This window comes from Vitis vinifera, chromosome 14, assembly GCF_030704535.1.
Source record: "Vitis vinifera cultivar Pinot Noir 40024 chromosome 14, ASM3070453v1".
Classification (NCBI taxonomy): domain Eukaryota; kingdom Viridiplantae; phylum Streptophyta; class Magnoliopsida; order Vitales; family Vitaceae; genus Vitis; species Vitis vinifera.
Window position 1 is genome coordinate 1,746,803 of NC_081818.1, and position 25,759 is coordinate 1,772,561.

General features: G+C 37.2%; 3 protein-coding genes across 7 annotated transcripts; 2 read left to right on the top strand and 1 right to left on the bottom strand.

Annotated features, from left to right (window-relative positions):
• The first annotated feature begins 1,653 nt into the window (after positions 1-1,653).
• Positions 1,654-3,408, top strand: LOC100242616 (pentatricopeptide repeat-containing protein At1g08070, chloroplastic). Its single transcript, XM_002279340.3, has one exon. The coding sequence runs from the start codon at positions 1,654-1,656 to the stop codon at positions 3,406-3,408; it is 1,755 nt and encodes a 584-aa protein (XP_002279376.1).
• A 797-nt stretch (positions 3,409-4,205) lies between these two features.
• On the bottom strand, positions 4,206-8,043 carry LOC100246017 (small ribosomal subunit protein eS21). Its single transcript, XM_002283613.4, has 4 exons — positions 7,942-8,043; positions 7,194-7,289; positions 6,979-7,111; positions 4,206-4,564 (listed from the first exon to the last, which is right to left on the bottom strand). Exons 2-4 carry the CDS (start codon positions 7,241-7,243, stop codon positions 4,499-4,501), a joined length of 249 nt encoding a protein of 82 aa, XP_002283649.1. The 5' UTR covers positions 7,244-7,289; positions 7,942-8,043; the 3' UTR covers positions 4,206-4,498.
• Positions 8,044-9,348: 1,305 nt separating this feature from the next.
• On the top strand, positions 9,349-22,925 carry LOC100264904 (uncharacterized). Of its 5 annotated transcripts, XR_009467679.1 has the most exons (11): positions 9,349-9,491; positions 10,510-10,629; positions 10,707-10,815; positions 18,286-18,537; positions 18,660-18,772; positions 18,958-19,022; positions 20,356-20,606; positions 20,684-20,840; positions 22,166-22,206; positions 22,283-22,474; positions 22,603-22,925. XR_009467679.1 is itself a non-coding variant. In XM_059742773.1 (10 exons), exons 1-10 carry the CDS (start codon positions 9,387-9,389, stop codon positions 22,411-22,413), a joined length of 1,344 nt encoding a protein of 447 aa, XP_059598756.1. In that variant the 5' UTR covers positions 9,349-9,386; the 3' UTR covers positions 22,414-22,666. The 5 variants fall into 5 exon arrangements, 3 of the variants coding, with proteins under 3 accessions (XP_059598756.1, XP_059598755.1, XP_059598758.1); XR_009467680.1 differs by lacking the exon at positions 10,510-10,629; XM_059742773.1 differs by having other exon boundaries at positions 22,283-22,666.
• Positions 22,926-25,759: the final 2,834 nt, after the last annotated feature.

Consider the following 25,759-nt stretch of genomic DNA (forward strand, 5'->3'; position numbering starts at 1 on the left):
AAGAGAGGGGGAAGGAATAAAGGAGGATAGTTTAGGAATGTAAAATGATGCGTTAGTTGTGAATAACATTTGAGTTTTAAAATATATCAGGATCATTGTCTGAAATAGAAATCTATATTTAGGTAGATATTTATAAGGAGATTGTGATTTTATATTTTATTTAATTCTCTTTTCTTGAATTTGATAAAAATATTTGACATAGACATAAGGGAATAAAAAAAAATTAAAACTCTTTCTTTTTTGAGAAAATCCTTTCTTTTCTTTGCTTGAAAAAAAAGAATGGGAAAGTTAAAATAATAATAATAAAAGGAACTATGGATTCTTGCACAATGCTTTAGGGTGAATAGGGAGAACAAAAATATCTCTTTTATGCCCCATTTTTGTGGAATTTTGTAAGGTGGTTTAGAATATTCTAAAGGAAGGTGGTTGTTTGTGAGCCCCGATTTTAAAAATGCCACTAATATATACAAGTTGGATAAAAGCTACTATTTGTGGGTTAAAAGAATGGTTTGATTTAGGAAGTTGATTATTTAATAATATTTACTTTTTATACTAATTTTTGAAGTTTTATGGTTAAAAATTTAAAACATTAACCATGACATTTCACATACAAATAGAAGAAGGAAAAAAATGGATTTCTAGTCTTCTGTTGAAAATTATTTTTTGTAATAGTCTTCTGTTCTTCAGGAAAATATATATATATCTATAAAGAAAATATGTTTGACAACTAAAAACTATTTTTTTATTTTTTTTAAGAACAAAAAATAAAGGGTTTTTTAAAAAATATCTTTAAGTTGTTTTCTACGAGTTATTTTAAGAAATAAGTATACAAATATGTAGAACGATTAAAAATAAAAAAAAATAAAAGACTAGATATAAAAATTATTTTTAAATATAAAAAACAAATTAAAAATATTTTAGGTTTTTAAACAAACTTTTATTTCACAAAAATCATATAATAATTTTTAAAAATTATTCTCAAAAACTATTTTTAAAAATTGGTTTAAACAACAATTACCAAATAAGCCCTAAGTACCTTTAAAGGAACCATATATCTCTAAAATTATATGTTTAAGTTTCATATATTTGCTGATTTGGAAAATAAAGGATAAAAAGTTTTCGCTATCATACATCAATTTGTTAAGTTTTATTTTGATATCAGAAAGTTTGAAATAATATTTTATTTAAAATATATATATATATATATATATACAATGATGATTCTTTGAATTTATTTCTTTGTTCTCCTCTTTTTTCTTTTTATTGTTTACAAGAAATGAAGAATTTGAAATTATCGATATTTTAAAGTTATTTTTACTATATTTAAGTTTCCTTAATATTTTCCAATGTCAATCAAAGAAAATAATTTAAATTAAATGAAATTAATTTTCAAATATCAAACTATCATTCCATGATATATTTTATTTTACTGTATAATGTTTGAAAATAAATTTTAATACAAAAAAAAAATCAATGATTGCCAGGTATAGTAGAATTTTCAGGCCCAAAAAACTATTGCAAGCCCAACCCAAATCCAGTCCAAGCCTAGACTAGGCCCAGCCCAAAAGGTTGTACCCAAGGCCCAGTTCTGTTAAATTTAAAGCCTAGCTGTTTTCAGAAGTTCAATATGGTCGTCTTTCATGGCCGGTGTGGATGCCTCATATCCCTCTCTTCTCCTCTTTCTGGCGCCAAATAACGACTGTTACTACCAAATTCAAATCCAAAAATTCGAATTACAAAACCCTCTCTGCACTCCAATCATGCAAATCCACGGAAGATTTGAAGAAAATCCACGCCCAACTCATCATCACAGGCCAAATCAAAGACACTTTCATAGCAACCAAAACGGTGGAATCCTATGCCGTTTCCGCCCGAAACATCGATTACGCTTTCTGGGTTTTTGTGGGCATCAATTATCCAGATTCTTATTCGTGGACAACGATGATTAGAGGGTTTGTAGAGGCCAAAAACCCCGAAAAAGCTCTAGAATTTTATGGCCTCATGAGGCAGAGAGGCGTTGAGTTGAATAAATTCACTTTTCTTTTCGTGCTTAAGGCTTATGGGTTGAGGCCCAGTTACCAGGAAGGTAGAATTGTTCATGGGAAGCTTGTGAAAGTTGGGTTTTGCTATGATGTGTTTACGCGCAATGCACTGATTCACATGTACTTGAAATGTGGAAGTATTACTGATGCACACCTATTGTTTGATGAAATGCCTAACCACAATGTGGTTACATGGAATACAATGATAACGGGTTGTTTTGGCTGTGGGGATACTGAGCGTGCGCGTAGATTGTTCGGTGAAATGCCTGAAAGGAATGTTGGATCATGGAATGCAGTTGTGGGTGGGTATTCTAAGTTGGGTCACGTTGATATCGCAAGATCATTGTTTGATTTGATGCCGGAGAGAGATGTAGTGTCATGGGGTTCCATGATTTCGGCCTATGTTCAGAATGGTAGGGCTGCAGAAGCGTTAGAACTCTTCAAAGAAATGATGCTTGCAGGGGTTAGCGCAGATAGCATAATCATCACTAGCATTCTTTCAGCTTGCGCTCAAATTGGAGCACTGGACATGGGGAGGTGGATTCATGCTTATATGAAGAGAAGCAAACTGAGGAACGATGTTTTCTTGGACACTGCCCTTGTGGACATGTATGCCAAATGTGGGTGCATCGACACAGCATTTGGAGTATTCAACACTATGCCGCGAAAAAATTTATGTTCCTGGAACGCCATGTTATCAGGGCTTGCTATTCATGGCCATGGATTTGCTGCTCTGGAGCTCTTCAAACAAATGGAATCCACTGGAGTTGGACCAAACGACATAACCTTTGTTGCAGTTCTATCAGCATGTAGTCACATAGGATCAGTCGAGGAGGGGTGGAAGAAATTCAATCAGATGGACAAGGAGTTCAACATCACTCCAAAGGTTGAACACTATGGCTGTATGGTAGATATCCTCTGCAGACAGGGGCTCATAAATGAGGCTAAAGAGATGATCAGAACCATGCCATTGGAGCCAAATGTAGTTATATGGGGAGCTTTGCTTAATGCCTGTAAGGTCCATGGGTACACCAATGTTGGTGAGGATGTGGTGGGATATATTCAGAAACTAGTCTCAGAAGACGGGGGGTGTTACGTGCTTTTATCAAATATATTTGCAGCTAAAAGTCAGTGGAATGAAGTTGAGAAGACGAGGAAGATGATGAAACAGATGGGAGTAGAGAAAAAAATTCCTGGGTACAGCTCTATAGAATTGGATAGTGTGGTTCATGACTTCTTTGCTGAAGACAGGTTACATTCTAAATGGAGGGAAGTGAGTACAGTTATAGAGAGACTAAACACTCACTTAGAAGTCAAGGGTTATGAGGCAAATCCATCATTGGTATTGTACAATATAGATGAGTAGCTTGAAGTCAAATTCCAATGTGTGGGTCGTGGTTGTGGGTATACGCTAAATCTATATGGTTCTTTACAAGGGTACTTGAGCACTTTTTTGGCTATTCAGTCCTATGTAGAGGCATATTGTCATCATTCGTGTGTTAATTCTAGGTTCGTAATGCTTTTTTGAGATAGAAACAAGTGTAGCTATATTTTATTTGTTATGATATGGTTAAGGTTTGAGTTGAATTGGATGTATTAGACTTGTTAAAAGATGGAGACAACTCCAGAAAGCAAAATGATTGATAAATGCTTTTGGGTATTAGGTTTGAGGAATGATAGAGTAGATATACATGTAACATAGTTTTTAAAAAGGCATATTTAAGCGCGTTTACACGAGAATTTGAAAGAATATATAAAAAATATTTACTAATTTTAAAACAATTTTTTGTTTTCTTTTTCTTCTTATTTTCGTCTCTATTTCTTTTCAAAGGAAAAAATGAGAGTAATAATAGGAGTATCTTGGAAAGATACCATGAGTAGGCGGAGTGGGATCGGCAGTGTACAGTACCAAAACAAAAATAAACTTTTCGAAACATTTTGATTTCTAAAAGGTGGTTTTAATGCTCCCATGCTTTCATTACTGTTATTCCAATTTTATAAACCATCAATTCTTCCTTTAAGGATCCATCCAGTTGTAACCATTCTTTGCCTACAGGCAAATCTGCAGCTCCAAGACTGAAAATGGTTATATTTTTATGTGCTTCCAGGAATGGATGCAAATCTGACGAGGCGTCTGCAAACTAAGTTCTGGGTATAATGATATAACTAATGAATACTCTTCAATTTCAAAATCTTAGGAACTTTTAGGTTGCATTTAAATGCCCACTGAAGAACAAAAAACCCTAACCAGTGCAGGTTACATAGATCCAATAATGACCATGAACTCGGTTCACAGAATATGCTAAAATCAACCAACAAAGCCAATATTCAACTTCAACAATAGTACTTGGTAATGAAAAAAAGCCATTGCAAAACAAAGTCCATAGAAATTGCTATTGCAGCCATGTTATCTCCCCACCTTCTATCATGAAGGAAAATGTTTAAAGAGACTGGAACTACTGTTGCCGGACTTCGGCTTTCTTCTTTTGCCAGAGCCTATCAAGGGCACTGTCAGCATCTCCCTGCAAAGTTCAAACAACGTAATTACCAACCAAGCTTCAGCAGTATAGATGTGAAATCCAAATAGATAAACTTGTCAAATAAGCAAAGAGCAAGTCAATTCAAAGTTGCCCAAACAGACAAAACAAAGTCCACTGGATTAGACCTCACCCCCATAGGCTCAAATAGCCACCACCAAATCCACTGAAACAGAAAGCTTCACATTTTTTCATTATATGATGCAGCAGTATGGGTACTGAGGCATCCCATAGGGATTAATATTGTAAGGACAATAATACAAAGCTATCAGAACAGTGCTTTATAACATCTATAAATAGATCAAAGACAAATTTTTTCAAGCACAGCCATTAGTTTACAACCAAAAGCACCAACAATCATCCCTTGTTTCTCTTCCCACGTAAGTTCCTTTCTACGAAAAAACCACCATCAATAATTAAAACACAAAAAAAAAAAGGAACTGTCCTCCAAATATTGGTCAAACAATTAAGTTGAACACGCTAAGCTCAGAAGACATTAATATTTCCAACTCTCCCACAACAAAACTTCTGCCATCCCTCTTAAATCAAACCCAAACAACACTCCCCACTCCTCAATAAGCTTTTTAATTTTTACAAGCCATTGCGCCTAATAAGTTATTGTATTATTCCCCGATTATTTCCTAGGATATCTTACATTGTCAATAATATTTTGTTTTTTGAGTTTTCTCATTTGCTTCCAGTACAATAAGATCATTCCTAAAACAAAAGTAATAAGGCATGATAAAACAAAACATTCTTTCTGACATAGTCTTACTATCCAATTTGCAAATTATGCTTTTTTTTTTTTTTGATAGGTAAGCACAAAATATATTGATAAGAGGCCAAAAAGCCACATGCATACAGGGAGTATACAATCTAGCTAGAGCCTCACAAACACAGAGAAAAACAAAAAAAACCCACCAGCCCTTATGTGGAGGCTATCCACTCCAGGGATCCTATAAGAGACAACGACCTCTCTCCACTATACATTCTCGCCCATCCCCATAAAATACAGACAAAAGAATTTTTTAATTTCTGGATATCTAACACCCCCCCCCCCCTAAAAGCAAGTCTATTTCTTTCCTTCCAAAGGGTCCAAAAGATGTACAACGGTATAGACTTCCATATCTTTTTCCTTTTTTTCCCTACAAAAGGGCCCCTCCAGCTTAATAGGACCTCCTTTACAGTTTCTGGAAAGACCCACTTAACACCAACCAAAGCACATATCATATCCCAAAGGACTCTTGCCACTATACAATGTATGAGTATGTGATTTACAGTTTCCTCTTCACAACCACACAAGAAACACCGATTAGGGAGATGCCACCCTCTTTTCTGGAGCCTATCAAGCGTAAGCACCTTGCCCCAAGTAGCTTCCCAAGCAAAAAACAAGATTTTTGTTTGAACTTTATCCACCCAAATGTTGTTCTTCGGAAAATTGTTAGCCACAGAATTTACCACCAAGTTATAGGCTTCTTTAACTTTAAACTTTCCGTTTCTCCCCCCTTTCCAAAAAACAGCATCCTCTTCTAAAGTAGGATTGAACCCCCTCAATGCATGAAGCAAATTACCTACCAAATCCAACTCCCAATCATTAAAGCCCCTCACAAATCTTACATCCCAATCTCCTTGGCCCACATTCTGGTCCCACATATCTTCTACAGTACCATTCCTATGAGCAGCCATCTCATAGAGGTGAGGAAACCTTTGGGACAGCACTGTACATCCGCACCAAAGATCATTCCAAAAACTGATTCTGGTACCATTCCCCATAATAAAAGCCATATTCTCCCAACACCAATCTTTTTCCTTCATAATTTCCTTCCAAACCCCTACTCCAAATGTCCCATTAGCCTTTTTGGTCATCCAACCAAATCCCTCTTGCCCATATTTCGCCAAAAGCACTTGTTTCCACAAATTTTCCTTTTCACAAGCAAACCTCCAAATCCATTTCCCCAACAAGGCTTTATTTAACGGGATTAACTTCCTTAAGCCAAGCCCCCCCTTTTCCTTCTCCGTACACACAACCTCCCAATTAACAAGGTGCACTTTCCTTTCTAAGTTTCCTCCTCCCCAAAGAAAATCCCTTTGCAATTTTTCTAATCTTCGCGCAACCGACTTGGGCATACGGAATAGAGACATTTGATACAAAGGTATACTAGCCATCGTGCTCTTTATGCTTCTTAGTTCAAACAAATTTTATCTAACTTTACAGTAGAATGATTTATACAATTAGTTCCCTAATGCATTTGCAATGCTATATCTTAAAACCGAAATAAATTTTAGAAAGACAAGCTCATAACAAAAGGGCTAAACTTATGAAAAACAAGCCATAAACCTTTAAATAACTAACAATATCAGTAATAATACTTGAAATGAAGATAAGAAAGAAAAATAACCTGAGCCCGGACAAAGCCGCAAAGAGCAAAGGTAGTAAATTGACCGGTGTAAGTTCCACTCTCATCTAAATGCCCAATGTTAATCTGGACTGATGCATGATCCTTTGAAGTGATGAGCCTATTAGTGGCAGAGCTGCAAGTATAAGAAAAATCAATCGGAGTTCCATGACCCAACACGCTAAAAAATGGCTAATCAATAAAATAAAGCAGCATACCACTTCCTAGGGATGTAAAGATCCATGTTTTGTCCCTCTTCGTTCTGCATCTTGGCTGGTTGTTTAAATGCTCCCAATATACGGATCTAAAAATACCTGATTCAATATAATCAAGTCAAAACAACTACAAGTGCTCACTTTAGATAATTAAAAATACATATTGTAGACAAATTTAATCAACTATTTTTTTCAAAAAATAAAGCATATACTCTTCATAAGAACAAGAAAGGAGCATTGGTGTATACGGATGGATGCATCTTTTATAAAGAAATTCCTAATTTTTCCATATAAAATATTTAAAAAATAAAATAAAACATAAAACACAAAAAATTGTTTCTAGGGCAATCGCATCGTGTAATCTTATACAAACACAGCTAAACAGTTCCGCTTGATTTCTGAGAAACCATGTGAAAGTAAAAAATGAAAACTAGTCATATAAACAAGATGGGTTTGCTTAGATTGGTATAAAATTCCTACTAAGTCCTATCAACCACAATCATATAAACTAGTCATAATGGAAGAGAAATAGGAAGAATAAGTTCCGTTTGATTGCCGATAAATCAAAGGAATGCGGGTTGATACTCATCTTTAACCAAATCCCTAACCCAAGGGCACATCGCAAACTATTTTCCTATGCCTTTTCGGCAGCGACAGACAATCACAAAGTAAAAGAAATTGTAGATCTGAAATTATAGCAATGACATGTAATTCAAAGAAGAACAGAAACATGAGATTTACGAGGGCTTACCAGGAAGAGGAGAGACTGCAACCGCAAATGGAGGGTTAGGGTTGTCCCGTGGCATTATATATAGGTGGCTCAAAACCCTAGTCCAGTTATAAAATGACCAAAAAGACCATCTAAAACGGTGTCGTTTCTCTGCTCTTTTCAAAAACCCTAACTCAAAAACTATTTATTTCTTTTTTTTTTAATTTTTAATTTTATTTTATATAACAAAATTCAAAGATATCGTACCAAATTTTGAATCGGAGCCCTTCATGTGTGTAAGGATAAATCTAGACCGTTAAATATATATATATATATATAAATAAAATATGAAGAAAAAATTAAATTAGTGTCAAATGGAGTAGCATTGTTTAAGCTAAAAAATATTATATCTATCTAGTCAAAATCTTATGAATGGTAAACGGAATTTTAATCATATTTTAGCCGAAGATATCAACTTTTTTTTTATTTTATGAAATGAGACTACGAAATAGAATACCTACAAATACAATTGAAATATGAGTTACAATCATCTTTGAAACTAAACTTTATAATATTTTTAGGGAAATTTGATCACCAAATTATTGATTTTAAATTATAAATACTTCTTTTAACTAAACAATTTTCCATTTACTTTCTTAAAATAATAGTAATATTTTAAAATAAATAAAATCATAAGCTAAATAATTTATGACAAGTGTACTTAAATCTAGAGTCCATCTGATTGTATTCTTAAAAAACACTTTTAGTTTAATAAATGTTTAAACAATTTAGGCATTTGAAAAAAATTTATGAACACATTTTTAAATTTTTGAAAAATCATTTTCAATGTTTTTTTTTAATAATTTTAAGAAGCATTTTTAATTTAATATATATTTTGTTTAAATAAGGTGTTTGATATATTTTAAGAAATACTTTTAAAAATCTTAAAAAATTATTTGTAACGTTAAAAAATCACTTATAATATTTTCTAAAAAACCACTTTATAAATGATTATTCCAAAAACATTTTTAGATAAAACATTTTGAGTAAAAACACTGTTAAAAACATTCTTAGAGTTTGTTCGATAATGATTTTAAGAATTACTTTCAATATTTTTTAACATTTGAAATTTTTTATATTTTAAGTGTTAAAAAAATTAGAAATATTTTAAAAATTTATTACCAAATGTACTTTTAAATAGTATTAAATACTATTTTTAGGAGAATCACTTGTTTTTTTTAAATAACTATAAGTGATTTTTCAACACTACAAGTAATGAAATTATACATAATATAATTATAATTTTGAAAAACATAAATTATTGAAGTAAGAAAAATATTAGATTTGTCAAATTTTTTACTTTTTTTTCGTTTATCTAATGAAAAATTATAAAATAAATTTTGTGTGTACAATGTACATGTATATATATATACATATAGATTCCCGCCAAAGAGTAGGTGGTAGTCTGGTAGGCTGGAGGGAAGAAAATGGAGTGGAGTCTGAGCGGGAACGCTCTCAAGACCTTCGCTCGCTCTGTCACGTGCCTTGCACGTGTGGGAAACGAGCTCGCCATCCAAGCTTCTCCTTCTCAGGTACTTTCTTGGCAAGCAAACAGAGATCCATTTTCTTTCAACTTTCTCTTTGATTCTTACTTTTTCATCGTCTTGTTTAACCCTGCAATTGGATGCTTTTCCACAAGGAAACAATAGTATTTAGGCGATAGTGTTAATCGAATTTGTCTATTTGTGTTTTTGTTTGGTCCGTTGTAATAAAATGCCCTAGAATTTAATTCCATCAATTCGAGAGTGATTTGCTTGGTTTTGAAGCAAATGGTGCTTTTACTGCGATTGAAAGCTGTGGTAAAGCGATGGTGATTAGGGTTTGGAAGTAGCGGATGAAGCAAAATTATAAGGTTTGGCTTGGTTTCTGGGAAATTGGAAGAAAAGAAGGGAGAATTAAAACTTTCTAGCATATATTTTGTGTTCTTTTGGTTTGCCGATAACCTGTTATTAATATCAATACAATTGACAATAAGGTAATTCAATGCTCCTTAGTCCTTGCCTGGAGAATAAAATAAAAGAAAAGAGCAGAGAATAAGATTGTAAGTTCATTTTCTTTTGTTTTTTCTGTTTTTTTGGTTTGTGGAATTATTTAAAAAAAATCCCCCAACTAAGAATCCGTTTGGTGGTGATTCTAGGAAGCACTTTTAACCTTTTTAGCACTTGGAATTTTTTTATCTAAAGTATTATTTTCAAGTGCTAGAAATGCTTCCTAGAAAAACTGCCAAACAAGCTCTAAGTCATCCAGAGGCATTACATTCTATTGAGTGGAAATTTTCATTTCTTGCTTCTCAAGAATTGAAGATTTTATTATTTTAGTTTATTCTGATAGCTTATTTTGTTTCTTGACAACTAAAGAACATTAGCGAAGATAGAGCCCCTATCTGATTTGGACCCTTTCAACTCACTTGCACAATGTTAAAGATCAGAACAGGCAGTTAGCAAAAAAAAAAAATAGCAACAAATGGCTTATTGGAAGATAGTTATTATTATCCTCATTTTTTGGCGTAAAATTAAAGCTTATTTGTTTATTTACTCAAATTTTCTGCAGCTTGCTTTTCACACAATCAATTCATCACGGTCGGCCTATCAATCTATTACATTTAAGCCTGATTTCTTTGATTTATATACAATTTCTGGTGCCCAAGTACAATGCAGTGTGCTTTTGAAGGTAAGCCACCCCAATAACTTTGTTAGAACTAACTGGATCACACAATTTTTGTCATCTTCTCTAACTCAACCTTTTAGGCCATTTGTGCTGTTCTGAGGACACCCATTGCAAGTATTGATCATTTGTCCGTGCAATTGCCTGATCCTGATGCGTCAAAACTGCAGTTGACTTTGAATTGCTACAATGGTAAAGGGCTCTTTCCTATCTCTTATGTGTTATTCATCCTAGCTGTTAAATGAAAATAGGAAGTGGATCTTCGAGATGCCCACCCTGCATAAAACACAGTAAGCAGAGATTGATGGCCAGTTGCACACATATGCCAATTGGTGATATTCAATTTTACATTTGCTGCAATTGTGATTTATAAGAAGCATACTAACTCCCCTGATGGCATTTAATTAGGTGTTGTTTGCAAATGAAATTTATCCTCTGTGTTTTATGCAACTCTTTAATAGATTAGTTGGACTTGTAAAATGTGGTCATCACCATATTTGCCAGCATGATAATAACCCAATGGAAACAAGGTCATTTGAAATTATGACCTTATTTTTAATAGGTAAGGAGCATGAATGGATCATTTAAATCCATCAAATGTCTAGATCAATTTCATAGCAAATGGTTCTTAAAAGCTTACAACTGGAGAGTGGCAAAAAGGGCCTTATGTTCATACACAACCAATGAGATAACATTTTGTACAACTTTCATAACAGATAGATTGTTATAGCAACTAGGAAGAGGATCTGTGTTTTATAAACTAAGAGTTCTGGAATCCAGAATTGGACTTTGAATCCTAATCACATTAATTGAATACTATAATTTGTGATGTTCAATGCTATGTGTCTTCATTTCATAATTGATGTAGGACAACCCTAGGATGGTTGCCTATATTCAAATAGGTGGGCTAGGTTCTCCATTTTTAGAGTGTAAGGAGAGGAACAAGGAATAAAGTTTATGGTAGAGAAAAAAAAATAAAAATAAAAATAGAGAGAAAGAAGATATGACAAAGAAAAGATGGAAACCTTAGAGTCTCACTAAGGCCTTCTAAGAGTCTCACCATCGAGGATTGCAACACTTGCAATAAAAAAAAAAAGGTTATTAACATCAATTAATTCATTCTTTGATTTACATCGATTAGCTTTATTTATAGGCTTCTCTAAGAAATCCAAAGTCTACTAAGATTCTAATAGCCTATTATGACTCTAATTCTTATTATTTTTTTTTTATAAGTAAAAGATATGCATTAAAAAAGGCAAAACGCCGCACAGCATACAGGAAGTATACAAAACAGCATAGGCCTCAAAAAACAAAACAAAGGATCACCTCCCATTAAGTGGAGGCTATCCACTCTAAAAAGCCTATAAGGGAGAACGCCTCCTTCACCTACATACAATTTGGCCCAACTCCACAAGTTACAAACAAAAGAATTCTTTAACTTTTGAACATTCAAAACCCCCCCCCCCCCCCTAAAAGCTAATCTATTCCTCTCCTTCCATACCGTCCAAAAAATGCACAACGGAATGGCATCCCATATCTTTTTCCTTTTCTTTCCCACAAACGAGCCCCTCCAACTAGCTAAGACCTCCTTTACAGTTCCCAGAAAAACCCATTTTACATCAACTAAACCAAAGACAATATCCCATAAAGCTCTAACCACTGTACAATATATAAGGATATGATTTACACTTTCTTCTTCACATTCACACAAGAAACACCGATTTGGAAGTTGAAATCCTCTTCTTTGAAGACTATCCAAAGTTAGCACCTTCCCCCATGACGCCTCCCACGCAAAAAAAGCAACTTTAGTTGGCACTCTTGCCACCCAAATGCTTTTATGGGGAAATCCCATAACCTCATAATTTGTCAACAAACTGTAAGCTTCCTTAACCCTAAACTGACCACTTCTTCCTTTTCTCCATATAACTGAATCTTCCTCCAAAGAAAGTTTAAAACCCCTCAAAATGTGGAGGAACTCCCTAACCAACTCAATCTCCCAATCATTGAAGTCCCTCAAGAAGTGTAGGTTCCAGTTTCCTTGACCCGAATTTTGATCCCACATTTCCTCAACCGTCAAACTCTGATGCGCAGCCATACCAAAGAGATGAGGGAAACATTGAGCCAATGAAGATTCTGAGCACCACACATCTGTCCAAAAACAAATCAAGTTGCCTTTTCCTACACGAAATGTTATGTTATCCCAACACCAATCTGATTCTTTCCAAATCTCCTTCCAAACCCCTACACCAACCGCCTCATTTCCCTTTTTGGGCCTCCAATCAAGACCCTCCTGCCCATACTTCACCTTAATCACTTGTCTCCACAAAATATTTTTTTCACATGCATATCTCCATATCCACTTGCCAAGTAAAGCTTTGTTCAACAAAGCTAGCTTTCTAAGGCCTAGCCCACCTTTCTCTTTGTCTGTACAAACCACCTCCCATTTAACCAAATGCACTTTTCTCTCCATGTTTCCCCCTCCCCACAGAAAATCCCTTTGCACTTTCTCAATCCTTCTAACAACAACCTTTGGCATTCTGAAAATGGACATTTGGTAGATTGGCATGCTAGCCAATGTACTTTTTATTAAGGTGACTCTTCCTCCTTTAGAAATGTATTGCCGTTTCCAAAGAGCTAGTCTCCTCCTCACTCTTTCCTCCACCCCATCCCATATATAAGGCGCTCTATTTGGGGCTCCTAAAGGAAGACCCAAATACTGAGAAGGTAGAGTCCCCACCCTACAGCCAAGCTCAACAGCCAACTCCTCCACCTCCACCACCTCACCAATTGGAATGATTTCACTCTTGGCTAAGTTAATCTTTAAGCCTGAAGCCGCTTCAAACCAGAATAAAATCCACCCCAAGTAAGATAGGTGATCCTTTCTGGCCTCACAGAAGATAATTGTGTCATCAGCAAAAAATAAGTGAGAGATGTTCAAAGAAGGACCACTTCCACCCCTTATGTTGCATCCTGATAAGAACCCCCCCTCCACAGCTCTCCTAATAAGCACATCAAGCACTTCCATCCCCATGATGAAGAGGTAAGGAGACAACGGATCCCCTTGTCTAAGGCCTTTAGTGCTAGGGAAGAAACCAGCAGGCACTCCATTCACCAACACTGAAAATTTAGCTGACGATAGGTAGCTCCACATCCACCCCACCCATTTAGACCCGAATCCCATCTTTTGTAACACCTTCACCAAGAACTTCCAATTGATGCAGTCATAGGTTTTCTCTATATCCAACTTGCATATAATGCCCTTTTCCTTTTGTCTCTGCCACGTGTCTATTACTTCATTTGCAACTAAAGACGCATCAAGGATTTGTCTTCCCTTCACAAAGGCATTCTGAGAAGTGGATACCACCTTACCAACTACTTTCTTCAGTCTGTTAGCTAGCACTTTAGCCAATAACTTGTAGAGCCCCCCCAAGAGACTAATCGGTCTGAAATCTCTAAGGTCCTCAGCCCCACTTTTCTTGGGGATCAGCACCAAGAAGGTATTATTAAGACTCTTGAGGAAAGAACTGTGGTCATAGAAGTCTTTGAACATTTCCAAAATTTCCTCTTTAATGAACTCCCAGCAACTTTGCCAAAATGCCATTGTAAAGCCGTCCGGACCAGGGGCTTTATCCCCATTCATCTCCATCAGAGCTACATAGATTTCCTCCTCTGTAAAGGGCCTCTCCAAGGTCTCAGCATCTTGTTGGCTGATCTGGTCTAACCGAAGGCCCCCTATGTCCGCCTTCCACCCCATATCTTCTGAGAGCAAACTTTGGAACGTGCTAGCAATTCCTTCCCTGATTTCCTGCTCCTCTAACAGCCACTCCCCATTGATCTTTATTCTCTCCAAATGATTATTTCTACAGTGAGCGCTTGCCATACGATGAAAAAAGCCCGTGTTTCTATCCCCCTCCTTCAGCCATATTTCCCTAGAAAGCTGTCTCCAATGGGTCTCTTCCATAATCACCCATTTCCTATAATTATCCTTTGCTTCTTTCTTAAGCTCTGTTTCCTCCACAGTCAGAATTCTCCCACTTTCCTCCCTATCCCAAAACTCCACCTGCTGCAAGGCTGAGGATTTATTGGTCTCCAGCTTCCCAAAAACTTCTCTATTCCAGACTTTCAATTTCTGTTTGACTTCCTTCATCTTAATAGCCAACTTGTAACTACCACTGCCTCTAACCTCAGTTCCTTGCCACCAGCTGCGCACTAAATCTTTGAAGCCCTCAACCTTAAGCCACATATTTTCAAATCTGAATGGAGTTGGGCCTCGTCTTATCCCCCCCACAAGCATAATTGGGAAATGATCGGAGACCGGACGGGACAGCCTACATTGACTAATCCCATTGTATTGGTCAGTCCAACTAGGGGAAACAAGGAACCTATCCAATCTTGCCCAGACCTGATTGTTTTGTCCCCCATTCCAAGTAAATTCTCTCCCTTGAAGTGGGAGATCCATCAGCCCCAGGTCATCCACTATTTCCGCAAATTTCCTCATTGCTGAATTCATCCTTCTCTGGCTGCTCCTTTCCCTCGGAAACAAGGTTATGTTAAAGTCCCCCCTATACACCACGGGTCTTCCCACAGCCCTCTAATCGCCCCCAACTCATCCCATAAAGCCTCCCTTTCCATCTTGGAGAACAGGCCGTACACTCCCGTAAAAATCCAAATCGCCCCATTTTCTACATTCCGGAATCTACAAGATAAGGTAAACTGGCCCTCTTCCCAATCTAGAACCTCCAGGGTCCTTTTATCCCAGCACATCAGAATTCCTCCTGAAGCTCCTTCCGCATTCACAGCCTTCCACTCAAGGAATCTGCCAGAGCCTATGCTTCTCGCTATGTTATCCGACATCGCTTGAATTTTAGTCTCCTGAATACAGATTACGTCCACCCTCTGATTCCTTATAAATGTCTTAATGACTTTTCTTTTAGAGCTATCATTTGCTCCCCTCACATTCCAACTCAGAATTTTCATCTTCATTGGACAATCATAATCTGGAGCCCTTTGCCCTGTACCGAGCCTTTTTGTTTAATCCCCCCCTCATAATTAATGGAGCATTCCAGTCTTTTTAACTCCCTTTCAAACTTAGATTTTTCCAATAGCTCTTTACTATGGATTTTCTCCCTTCTCTTTCTAATTTGAGACAGAAACTTCAGTATTTCCTTCTCCAATCCCTCCGTGGGGAGTCCCAGGAATTGACTGAATTTTGCCAGATCACTCTCCTCCCATTTATCCTCCTGCATTCCTCTCTCTGTTTGAGTATCACATATGGCACCGACCTCAAGAATCCCCCTTTCCATAGCACTGCTGCTTTCCTTTGCTCCCACCTCCTTGCATCCATTGCTCCTCTCAACACAGCCCTCATATACCGTTAGCCACATTGTATTGTCAACCCGAACCCCCTCATTCCAATCCCCAGAATGACCAAAAGACTCCACTCCCGGAGTCTGATCAAAATTAAAAGAGTTGAGATGAGAAATCCCCAAAACCCTTTTCCCCCAAGACCCCAGCCCCTTTCCATACCTCGTTGATTCCTCTTCCATTGCCTTATCCGTCTCTGATATCCTAACCACACCATTTAACTTCCTCAAGTCCTCAGTCTCCCACGCAACAAAAGGCTCTGGCGCATGAGTCTTACCTGGATCAGGCCCCGTCCACAGAAGGTCCTTCTTTTGAGAAATATTCTGGTCTTGGCCTGCTGATGAAGAAGATGGGCCCTCCCTTGTATCTACACTTCTAACAGACTGTGGACCATATCCCTTTGAACTTGGGCCTTTGTTTGATGGCGAGACTGGGCCTATATTGGAATAGCCCACCTCATCGGGCCTACACGACGGGCCTGCATCTGGACTTAAAGCCACCCCTTTTAATTTTAATCCCATTCTTCCACTCTTCGGCCCAGGCCCACCGTCCCCTTTTAACACCTTTTGGCTGGCATTTGGACTTAAAGGGTGGACTGCACCAGATTGGGTCCAAGACGGGACTATTGGGCCTCGGCCTTCATTGGATCCAACCCAACCCCCAACAGCCCTCTGCCCACCCGTCCCATCTCCTGACGGATGCAGGTCCTCGAGCCTCACGCTCACCCACCCCTTTGTCACTCGCTTTTCCGCGCGTGAGGACTCCTCACCCCCAACCTCACTGCTACACCGGCCGTCTGCTTGTCTGGAAGACCTCCTTATCACCGGACGGCATTCCCACCATAATGCTATCTCATAGACCTCCTCTTCCACTACGACTTCCAAAACACTCGGACGAGCACCACCTCTTCCCCTCACTAAGATTCTGGCCCACTGTAGCTCACCCAACGTCTTCGTTTGTTCATCGGCTGTGATAAAGCCACCGCATTCGTCCCCCACCTTCTTCAAAATCTCTGGGCTCCAAAACGAAACTGGAAGTCCAAATAATCTCACCCAAATCTCCTTTGCCTTCTCCTCCTCTGTCCAGCACCCACTCCTCGGACTCCAAAAATCCAACCCTACCTGGACTCCTTCTATCGTGCGATTTCCAGAAGAAACAACACGACGCGCCTCTTCCAAGTCTTCAAAGTCCAGTAGAACCCTTCCCTTTTCCATTTTAGCCAACCCTAGGCTACCTTTAAGCTCCCACGATTTTGCCCAACACTGTCCCAACTTCTCAAGATCATCCTCTTCCCCTACGTTACTCCTCCTGCTCGCCACAACACAGTGTTCCAACTTCTTCAACAATCCCATCGAATCCTCTCTTTTGACCTTCACTGCGATCGCGTTTGGATTGCCCAACAAAGCGCGTTTTGCTATTGTTGCGTATGAATTCCCCCCAACAATTTTCCCCATAGCCTTTCCTTCCTGGGTTTTTGATCTACTAACAAAAGCACCTATCACCTCTTTAATCTTGTCCGCCATGGTCATCCACCCCCGCTTTTCCTTTCTACCTCTCGGGATGAAGATGCAGAAGTGTTTCCTCTCAAGATCGGAGACCCCTAGCCGGATATACTCCCCCGCGTTGTTTATCCCTCGTGACATAGAGAATGTTCGGCCCTGTTCCTTCCACTCCCTTCCCCATCCTGTTTCTTTCTCATCCATAATACAGAGTTTCAGACCTTCCATAAACAACCCTAAACTGTCCGAACCCAAACGAACCCATGACTCAACCCCTCCCTTCTTCTCCACAATGAGGACTTGGAGTTTTCCTTTCCTCTCGTCCCCAATAATCTCAAACTCCTTTGATTCCACGCTAAATTTGCATTCCTTCCTTCTGCGTCGCGGCGCCGATCCTTCATCCCCCTCCTCACCATTGCAGTCTCCTGCGCACTCTCTCTCCCCTTCTTTCGCTCTCTCTCTCTCTCCCATTTTTATTGGCATTCAAATAGGTGTACCACTTTATTATAACATCCAAAGTTTACTAGGATTCTAATAACCTATGATTCTAATTCTAATTGTCTTATAACCTATTTAGTTAACCCTAATTTGACTCCAACAAATACTAATACTAATTTAATTCCAACTAATTCTAATCCTAATTTAACTCCAAGTAATGCTAATTTGACTCTAATTGCAACTAATACAAATTCCCTTTCTTGATGTATATCTTAGAGATTCATCCCTCATCAATAATCTTCTAATATTATACTTCATTTGGACCCATCAGGGCTTAAACTTAATACTAGTCATTGTGCAGGTGTGAAAAAGGCCTATTGGATTACTTGCAATGTTGAACCCGACATACAACATTTGTCTCTTGATAGGACAAGATTCCCCAGCAACTTTGTAGTGAGGCCTCGAGATCTCAACAGACTGCTAGCTAATTTTCAGTCATCTCTTCAGGAGATTACAATCATTGCAACAGAACCCACTTCCTTACCCTCTGATGCTGCAGGTGAAATAGGCGGAAAAGCTGTTGAACTTAGATCTTATATAGATCCAACCAAAGGTATGTTAAGATATTCCATATCTATAAATTACATGATCCAACCATGGCTGGACCAGGGTATTATCATTTCCCCCCCTTTATTATCACTAACTGTTATTGGTGCTTCACATTTTCAACTGCAGACAATGACTCCTCATTACACACTCAGTTGTGGATAGATCCTATGGAAGAGTTTGTGCAGTATGTGCACTCTGGAGACCCTGTAGATGTGACATTTGGTGTGAAGGAATTGAAGGTATCGTAGACCTTTCCCTGAAATCTAGTTTTGAGTTCCATTAATGTGTGGTAATATATTTAACTTAACAAAAGCCATACAACATCCCTATCATTATCATTTGTATTATTTGACACTGTCTGGATATAAGGTTATTTAGCTGCTATAATTAATTTATTGGTATATATTGGACTACCAAATTTCAGGCATTTCTGTCTTTCTGTGAGGGAGGTGAAGTTGATATTCACTTATTTTTTGAGAAAGCTGGCGAGTAAGATATTTATGAATCCTATGCCACTTTTTATTTATTATTTATTGTTTTCTATTTTAATTCACCTAGCTTTCTTTCTTTTTACAGTATGTTTTGCTTTGTTTTCTCTCTCCCCATCCATCCAAAACAGGATAACTGAAAAGATGAATTCTAGAGTGAACTGCAAACCTAAAGCCCTTATATGCACTATTAATGTTGGACATTCATAATTTTGAGTATGGCTTTCATTCATGATATTGGTGAACCACAAATGGGCCAATACTGCCTTGTATGATAATACAACTTGGTGCTCACCAAGATGAAATGGTAGAATAAAAGAATGTATAATATTGCTATAGTCATGAACTAACCTGGGAACAGAAAAACACATATTGAATTAATGAGATTAATAAAATTAACTGTTCTTTACTAAGATTTGTTGGTGAAGGTTAGTAGAAGTACTGCCTCTCTGGTCTATAACACTGCTATATTAAATTTTTATATTTAGTACATCAGTATCTTTAAAATGTCAAAATACTTTAGGATAGAACAACTACGAAGCATCTCCTCCTTCATATTGCATCAATTTACTCACTAAAATAACCAGAAAATGGCATGTGTTCCAGATTTGTTTGATGCTATAAACACAAGCCTAAATTTATCCATCTATTACTTTCTGTTGTAATCTGGCACCTGTCACCTGTGATTACTACCCTTTTTTTTTCTCAGACAGATATTAATGGAAATCAAACAGATAACTTACATACAAGACCGTGTTACAAGTTTTGTTAGCAAAATAGGTTTTGGTCTGGATTAATCCTCTAATGTATTATATTTATGTGAGTAGTTTTTAACCTGTGCCTTTCTACCACATTATAAATCCTTATTGCCAGCTACCCATATGTCTTGGTATCATTAATGCTTGAATTTAAACCACAAATTTGAATTTACCACATACCTAAACTGATTTTTTTGGGTAGTTTTGAATCTGTGCTTTTTCTATCAAATCATAAATTCTGATTGCCTGCTACCCATATGCCTTGGTATCATTAATACTTAAATTTAAACCACAGGTTCAAATTGACGAGATATGTAAACTGATTTTAACAATTCCATTACGTATCTTATTTTGGATGGTTGGACAAATTATAAAGGAACAGTCTCTGGGAAACTATGAATAGTTCACAAACTTTTAGGAGCATCTACTTAGTGGTTTCAAGGGCATGTTTTCTAAGGAGGTGGTCATCCTACTAAATGCTTCAAACTCATGGTTCTTGTTTTACATCTTGGATAAAAGTTTTACAGCATGCAATATATGGTTTTGATCATGAAAAAACTTCTACTGGGGAAACAGGCCAATTTTAATGGCACCAAAATTCGGTTTGGATGATGGATCCAGTTCAAATTTTGATGCTACACTTGTTCTCGCGACCATGCTTACATCACAGCTTCATGAAGGAAATCCTTCACAAGCTCCGCCAGCAGATGATGTAATGATTGGCCAAGCTGATCACGGGATGGGTTCCCAAGCACAACAAGGGATTCCAAGAGCAAATGTTTCTGGGCATCCATCTGATCACACCAAAATTTGGTCTGACCTCTCAGGTAATTATCTTCTCATTGTTTCAATGATGACAATATATCATGCATTGAAGGTTACTAACTATTGTCATTTTAACCAGGAAGTGCAGCCAAAAGTGGCAGTGGTGCTGAAGGCAGGCATGTTCAGGACGAAAGAAATCCAAGTGCTGCTGAGCAAAGGGAAATTCAAAGGATTAGTACAATACAAATTTCAAAGGCAAGATCTGCTGGGGGAAATGTGCCTGGTGGCTCTAATCCGTATCCTAAACTTTCTCATTTGCATGAGCATGTTGTCTGCTCAAGTCTTCTGCTTAAATGCCTCATGGAGTCCTTGTTGTTTACTAATGGCTGCTGCAATTCTTTTTTGCTTCTTTATCTTTTCTCATTTTGGAGTAATCTCATATGCAAATGCCACAAATTAGTGTGGGAGGTAATAGTTTCTATGTGAAGGGCACTTCAGGGGGTGATTGCCTGTCTCGGAGTTGATCATTAAAAGCTCACAATCGTGAAAGAGTATTTACGGTTTTGAAGGGGATGGCACAAAGTGTGAAGCATGGATCATTAAGGACCTCCATATGCTTGGACTTTAACACAGGTTAATTGCTATATTTTCTTGTTTAGGTCTTCCACCCCTTCTGCCCTTTTTTTTGTAAAGCATAGTTTTGTTGTTTAAGGACATTAGGAAAGAATAAAAGGCAGGCAAAAAGGAGGCATCTCAAAACACAGTTTTGTCGCAAACCTTAGCTGTACTTTGTCTAATGTCTGAGGCTTAGGCATCAAACTTCAAATGGATCTTAAAGCATTATGTCATGATTCGTGTGCATTACATTTTGAGATCCAATCCTAATGGAAAATCTTCCTTTGGGCCCTGGGTTGGTGGTTTTCTTTTAGCCTAATATGTGATCTACTTCTATCATGCCATTTGATCATGAGAAGTAGTTTTTTGAGGAAGAAAACACATGATGTAGAATCATTTTGGAGGTTTTAATGGGAAATATCAATCATTAGTATGATAAAATTTGGTGTGAAGAGCAAGCCATGAGAGGATCTGTCAGTGGAAGAACTATCTTCTACATATTTCAATACACTTAGTTATTATTTGCAAGAAGTAGATCCCAGATATGGTATTCAAAAATCTGTATTACTGTTCAGCTACATCTATCCATGCTAGAGCAGAGGTACTCTGCTGATTCTACTCCTTCTTTAGGTAATGGAAAGTTGGGATGCCGTTATATGGAATGAATTAGATTTACCACCCTTCATATAAATATTATCTGAATCCTTCAATAATATGGTTATCAACATTAGATCACAGTGATATACTGTCTCCTCCAGTGTGAGGTATACACATTTCGTCTATCTTTTGCCATTCATAATAGACAGCCATGGCAGAGAAATGATACAATGTAGAGAAAACAACACAAAACCTCTGCACTTGCAAAAGAGAATCCTGAGCACCTCGTTCACTCTAGAATACTAAGGCTGTTTGAACAATCTTGCAGAAGTTTTGTTATATATTGAAATTTACTCCATGGCTCTGCCCAGAAAAAATGTCAAGTAATTCTCTTGACTGAATGATTTAGCTGCCGACCTACAGAAGCAGATCGCGCAGAAGATCCTCAAGGTTAGTAAAAGAACCAGTTTGTTTGGTTAACCTTACTCATGCAATAATAAACATTTTTCTGCTTGGTCCCTTTCAGATGGAACAGAAATTAATGCTCAAGCTTTTTCGCAACGCCATCCTAGCAACTGGGTAGATGCTGATGAAGATGACGAAGAAGCAGATGATAATGAACTGTGTGTTCAGTCAACCCCTCCATACTATGAATAACAAATAAGAATTATGCGTCTCCTTTTCCTCATGATAACTGATGTTTCTCTTCTTTTAACCTGTAAGTGCATGTTTCACAGCTTTGTCCTTTAACTACTATCCTGTTGAACTAATTCAGTATTTTTTTTTCCCCATTTTGCAATGTTATTTACTTAATTCTCCTCTAATGCAAGGATCTTACTGTGTCAGATATCGTGTTCTGAATCCAGCATTTTAGAGCTGTTGCTTGATAATGTGCTCTGGTTTCGGGTGATGGGAACCGGAGGCATTACATGAGTTTGATTGGTTGAAACCAGGTAAAAGTTTAAATATGAGATCAGTAGACTAACATTTAATAGGATGATGAGATGATAACTGATTGTATTGTATTACCATTGCTGTATTTGGGTTTATTAGGTTTTGTATCATTCTCTTCTGTCCATCAAAGTAGGATGCAAATTGGAATACTAGGATCTTTGTCCTTCGACCTAGTATAGTTTGATATTTTTAAAGAACATATTTTAGTTGTTTTAGTTTGTTTTCTAATTATTATTTTTTTAAAATAATTATATAAAAATAGAGAATAATTAAAAATGAAACATATATAAAACTATTTTTAAAAGATATTTTAATTTTTTTTTAAATAAGTTAAAAATATTTTATATTATTAAACAAATTTTTGTTCCATAAACTATCATAAAACACTTTTTCAAAATTATTATCAAACTTAACCGAAGTTTTTGAAACTTCAAAAACAAGTTTGGTAGAGAATCGAGTTAAACTAGTTTTTTTAAAACACAAATTTAAGTTGTTTTTAATGGTTTTTTCTGGAGTGTTCTAATAAGTAATTGACACGTGCGCTCTTGGGGGTATTTTTTGTATTGTACATGAATGAATAGTGTTTTTATAGAAAATAAGCAGAGAAGTATATTTTATATTTGAATTCCCAATAACGTTGTGTTTTAAAACAACCGAGAAATGTCTACAAATTGTCTCCAAATAAAATTATTGTTTGAGAATTGTTTTTATTTATTTATTTAAATTGCCAAATAGACACAAACTTATCAAATTCCGAAATCTTTAAAATGTTCTTTTTATCATTTGTCACAAAGGTTTCAGTTCATCAGTTCATTTCTGAATTTATATATATTAAAGGTATTTATTATAAAATATAATTTTTTTAATATTATTTTTAAATCTATATATTTTTAAAGACATCGATTTGGAAGTTATTTTTTTGAAAAGACAATTTTAATTTAAATATTGAAGTTTTACGGGCACACCAAATTTCAACTTTATATACTGGAGGTACATACACTGGTATTTCTGCAATGTGAAGGGACTTGGTCAGGGTCTTAAAACTACAGCAAACTTCTGAAAATCAGGTGACATGAAATAATTAAAGTTGAATAGTAGACAAATTTAGATGGTATTTGTTTTTTTGGCTTTTTACTGAAAACCATTTAGTTTTAAAATTTAGATTGTTTGTTTTTTTATTTTTTTATGACTTATTATAAATTTTTTACTAAATAGAAAAAATCAGAATATATGGCGTAGGAATGTTCGGGCTGAGCAAAGACTTCAAAGTCAGTTCAGGCTGACTTCTAAACTAACCAAATCGTGCAGAATTTCATCGATAAGGGTGCTTGCCTTACCGGAGTCCAAGAGGCCGATGCAGATCGACAAGTAGACCTTTCCTAAGCAGGTCCATACTGCCGGAGTTGCTAAAATGGAAGAAGAAAATCCGTTACTTGTCGACGACGATGAATGAATAAGGGAAACCCGGACTGCCAGTTCCTGAAGAAAAGCTAAAACCGGGCCCTAGCTTCTTAAAATAGATGAGGCCAGTCGTTGTTTCCATGAAATCCACACCAGAGCATATTACGATTTGTCCCGGAAAGTCTTTTGGATAACGCAGGATGGCTCAGAAGGAGAAGGAAAGGAAGGCTAGCGAGATGCTTAAAACATGCAAGCTTTAAGCTGATATACGCTTGAAGCATATCAAAGTAAGCGAGTCGAATTCTTGGGTGCTTTAGATCGAAAGTAGATCAACGGTCTTTGTCTATCTCTTACGATGAGCTTTTGAGAAAGGTGTACGTTGTCACATAATCAATTTCTTTGTTAAACTCGTCCTGACAATGCCGCATACCAACCACAACTTATCAGGCTCGGTCAAGAACCTAGCAGTCTCGTTTAAGTACATAGTGGCAGTTCCTCTTTTGACCTCTTGATCTTTGAGCTTGGTGGCCTCAAAAAAGCGCTCTAGCTGCCACAAGCGGTTATCCAGCTCCCTACCATCCTTTTTTCCATTATAATTATATAGGTCTTGGTTTCAGGTCTCTCTAGCCAAAGGTACCCTTGTCTGACAGCCCAACTATGAGCTCCATTGGCCCTAATCTGCTTCCGCATAAGGGAGTCCCCGCGCATTTCCTCTACCTTTTATTGTAGAGTGGCCACCTTCTTCCTTTGCTTCTTTAGCCATCCAAGCATTGACTGATCCAAGAATCTCTCCTTTCCGCTCCTCTCCTAAAAGTCAGTAATTCCAGAAACCCTTGTTCGATAGGACCCCCGAAACATTTGGAAGGAATGAGACAGGACTGACCGACAGGGACCGATTTGAGTTGGAGCTTAAGCCTAGACTCACATAAGACCCCCTCCTTATCCACAGCACATGTGTGGTCCAGCTGCGCCACTCTTTCGATTGGCCTTTCACCTTGCTTTCTCTTGTCTCCACTTTGATAGATTATGCTATCATAACCCAGGTACTTCAGCCTATAACCAGGATTGCTAGTCTAACTAGAGTACAGGGAAGAGACAGGCCCTTACTCGCCTGTCAAATCTCTATTTCTCTTATTTCTCTTACCTAATAGGCCAAGCAAATCTGATCTGAGAAGGAATTTCAGTTCCTTGTCCTATTCGATGCCTTCTCTGATGCGGCTTTACGACTGCATGTCTACTATTCTATTCATTCTGTTGACCTAAGCTTCTTTTAAACTAAATTAAACTGACTTTCAAGGCTTAGATGAAAGACAAGATCCAGTGGTCGAAAGCTAGTTCAAGCTATCCATCCATTCGAGCAAAGAAAAATTCCTGTGATAAAGCCAGTTATAGGTGGGGTCACTCCATTTGAAAGAGCTATTGAGTTCTCGTGTGAATCCGCAGTAGTAGTGCCTTTCAAGTCAGTGTTACGAATGCGTCATTTGCCTTTTACTGAGAGATTTTCTTTCTCGGAGCTAGTCGCGCCTGTCACTTTCATAAGCCAGAAGGGGTGAACGGAAAGCATAAGCTTCAGACGAAGCTGAAAAAGTAGGGTCCACGAATAGCGCTTTAGATATTCCTTTTTTCACGAATAGAGGACTAAGAAAGA

Excerpts from the sequence above, each read along its gene's own strand:
- LOC100264904 (XM_059742772.1), top strand. The coding sequence starts at position 9,387 with ATGGAGTGGAGTCTGAGCGGGAACGCTCTCAAGACCTTCGCTCGCTCT. Across the intron at positions 9,492-10,509 it reads TCCAAGCTTCTCCTTCTCAG|CTTGCTTTTCACACAATCAA; the intron begins GTACTTTCTTGG and ends AATTTTCTGCAG. Across the intron at positions 19,023-20,355 it reads TTTTTTGAGAAAGCTGGCGA|GCCAATTTTAATGGCACCAA; the intron begins GTAAGATATTTA and ends CTGGGGAAACAG.
- LOC100246017 (XM_002283613.4), bottom strand. The coding sequence starts at position 7,243 with ATGCAGAACGAAGAGGGACAAAACATGGATCTTTACATCCCTAGGAAG. Across the intron at positions 7,112-7,193 it reads CTTTACATCCCTAGGAAGTG|CTCTGCCACTAATAGGCTCA; the intron begins GTATGCTGCTTT and ends TTATACTTGCAG. Across the intron at positions 4,565-6,978 it reads GCGGCTTTGTCCGGGCTCAG|GGAGATGCTGACAGTGCCCT; the intron begins GTTATTTTTCTT and ends TGAACTTTGCAG.
- LOC100242616 (XM_002279340.3), top strand. The coding sequence starts at position 1,654 with ATGCCTCATATCCCTCTCTTCTCCTCTTTCTGGCGCCAAATAACGACT.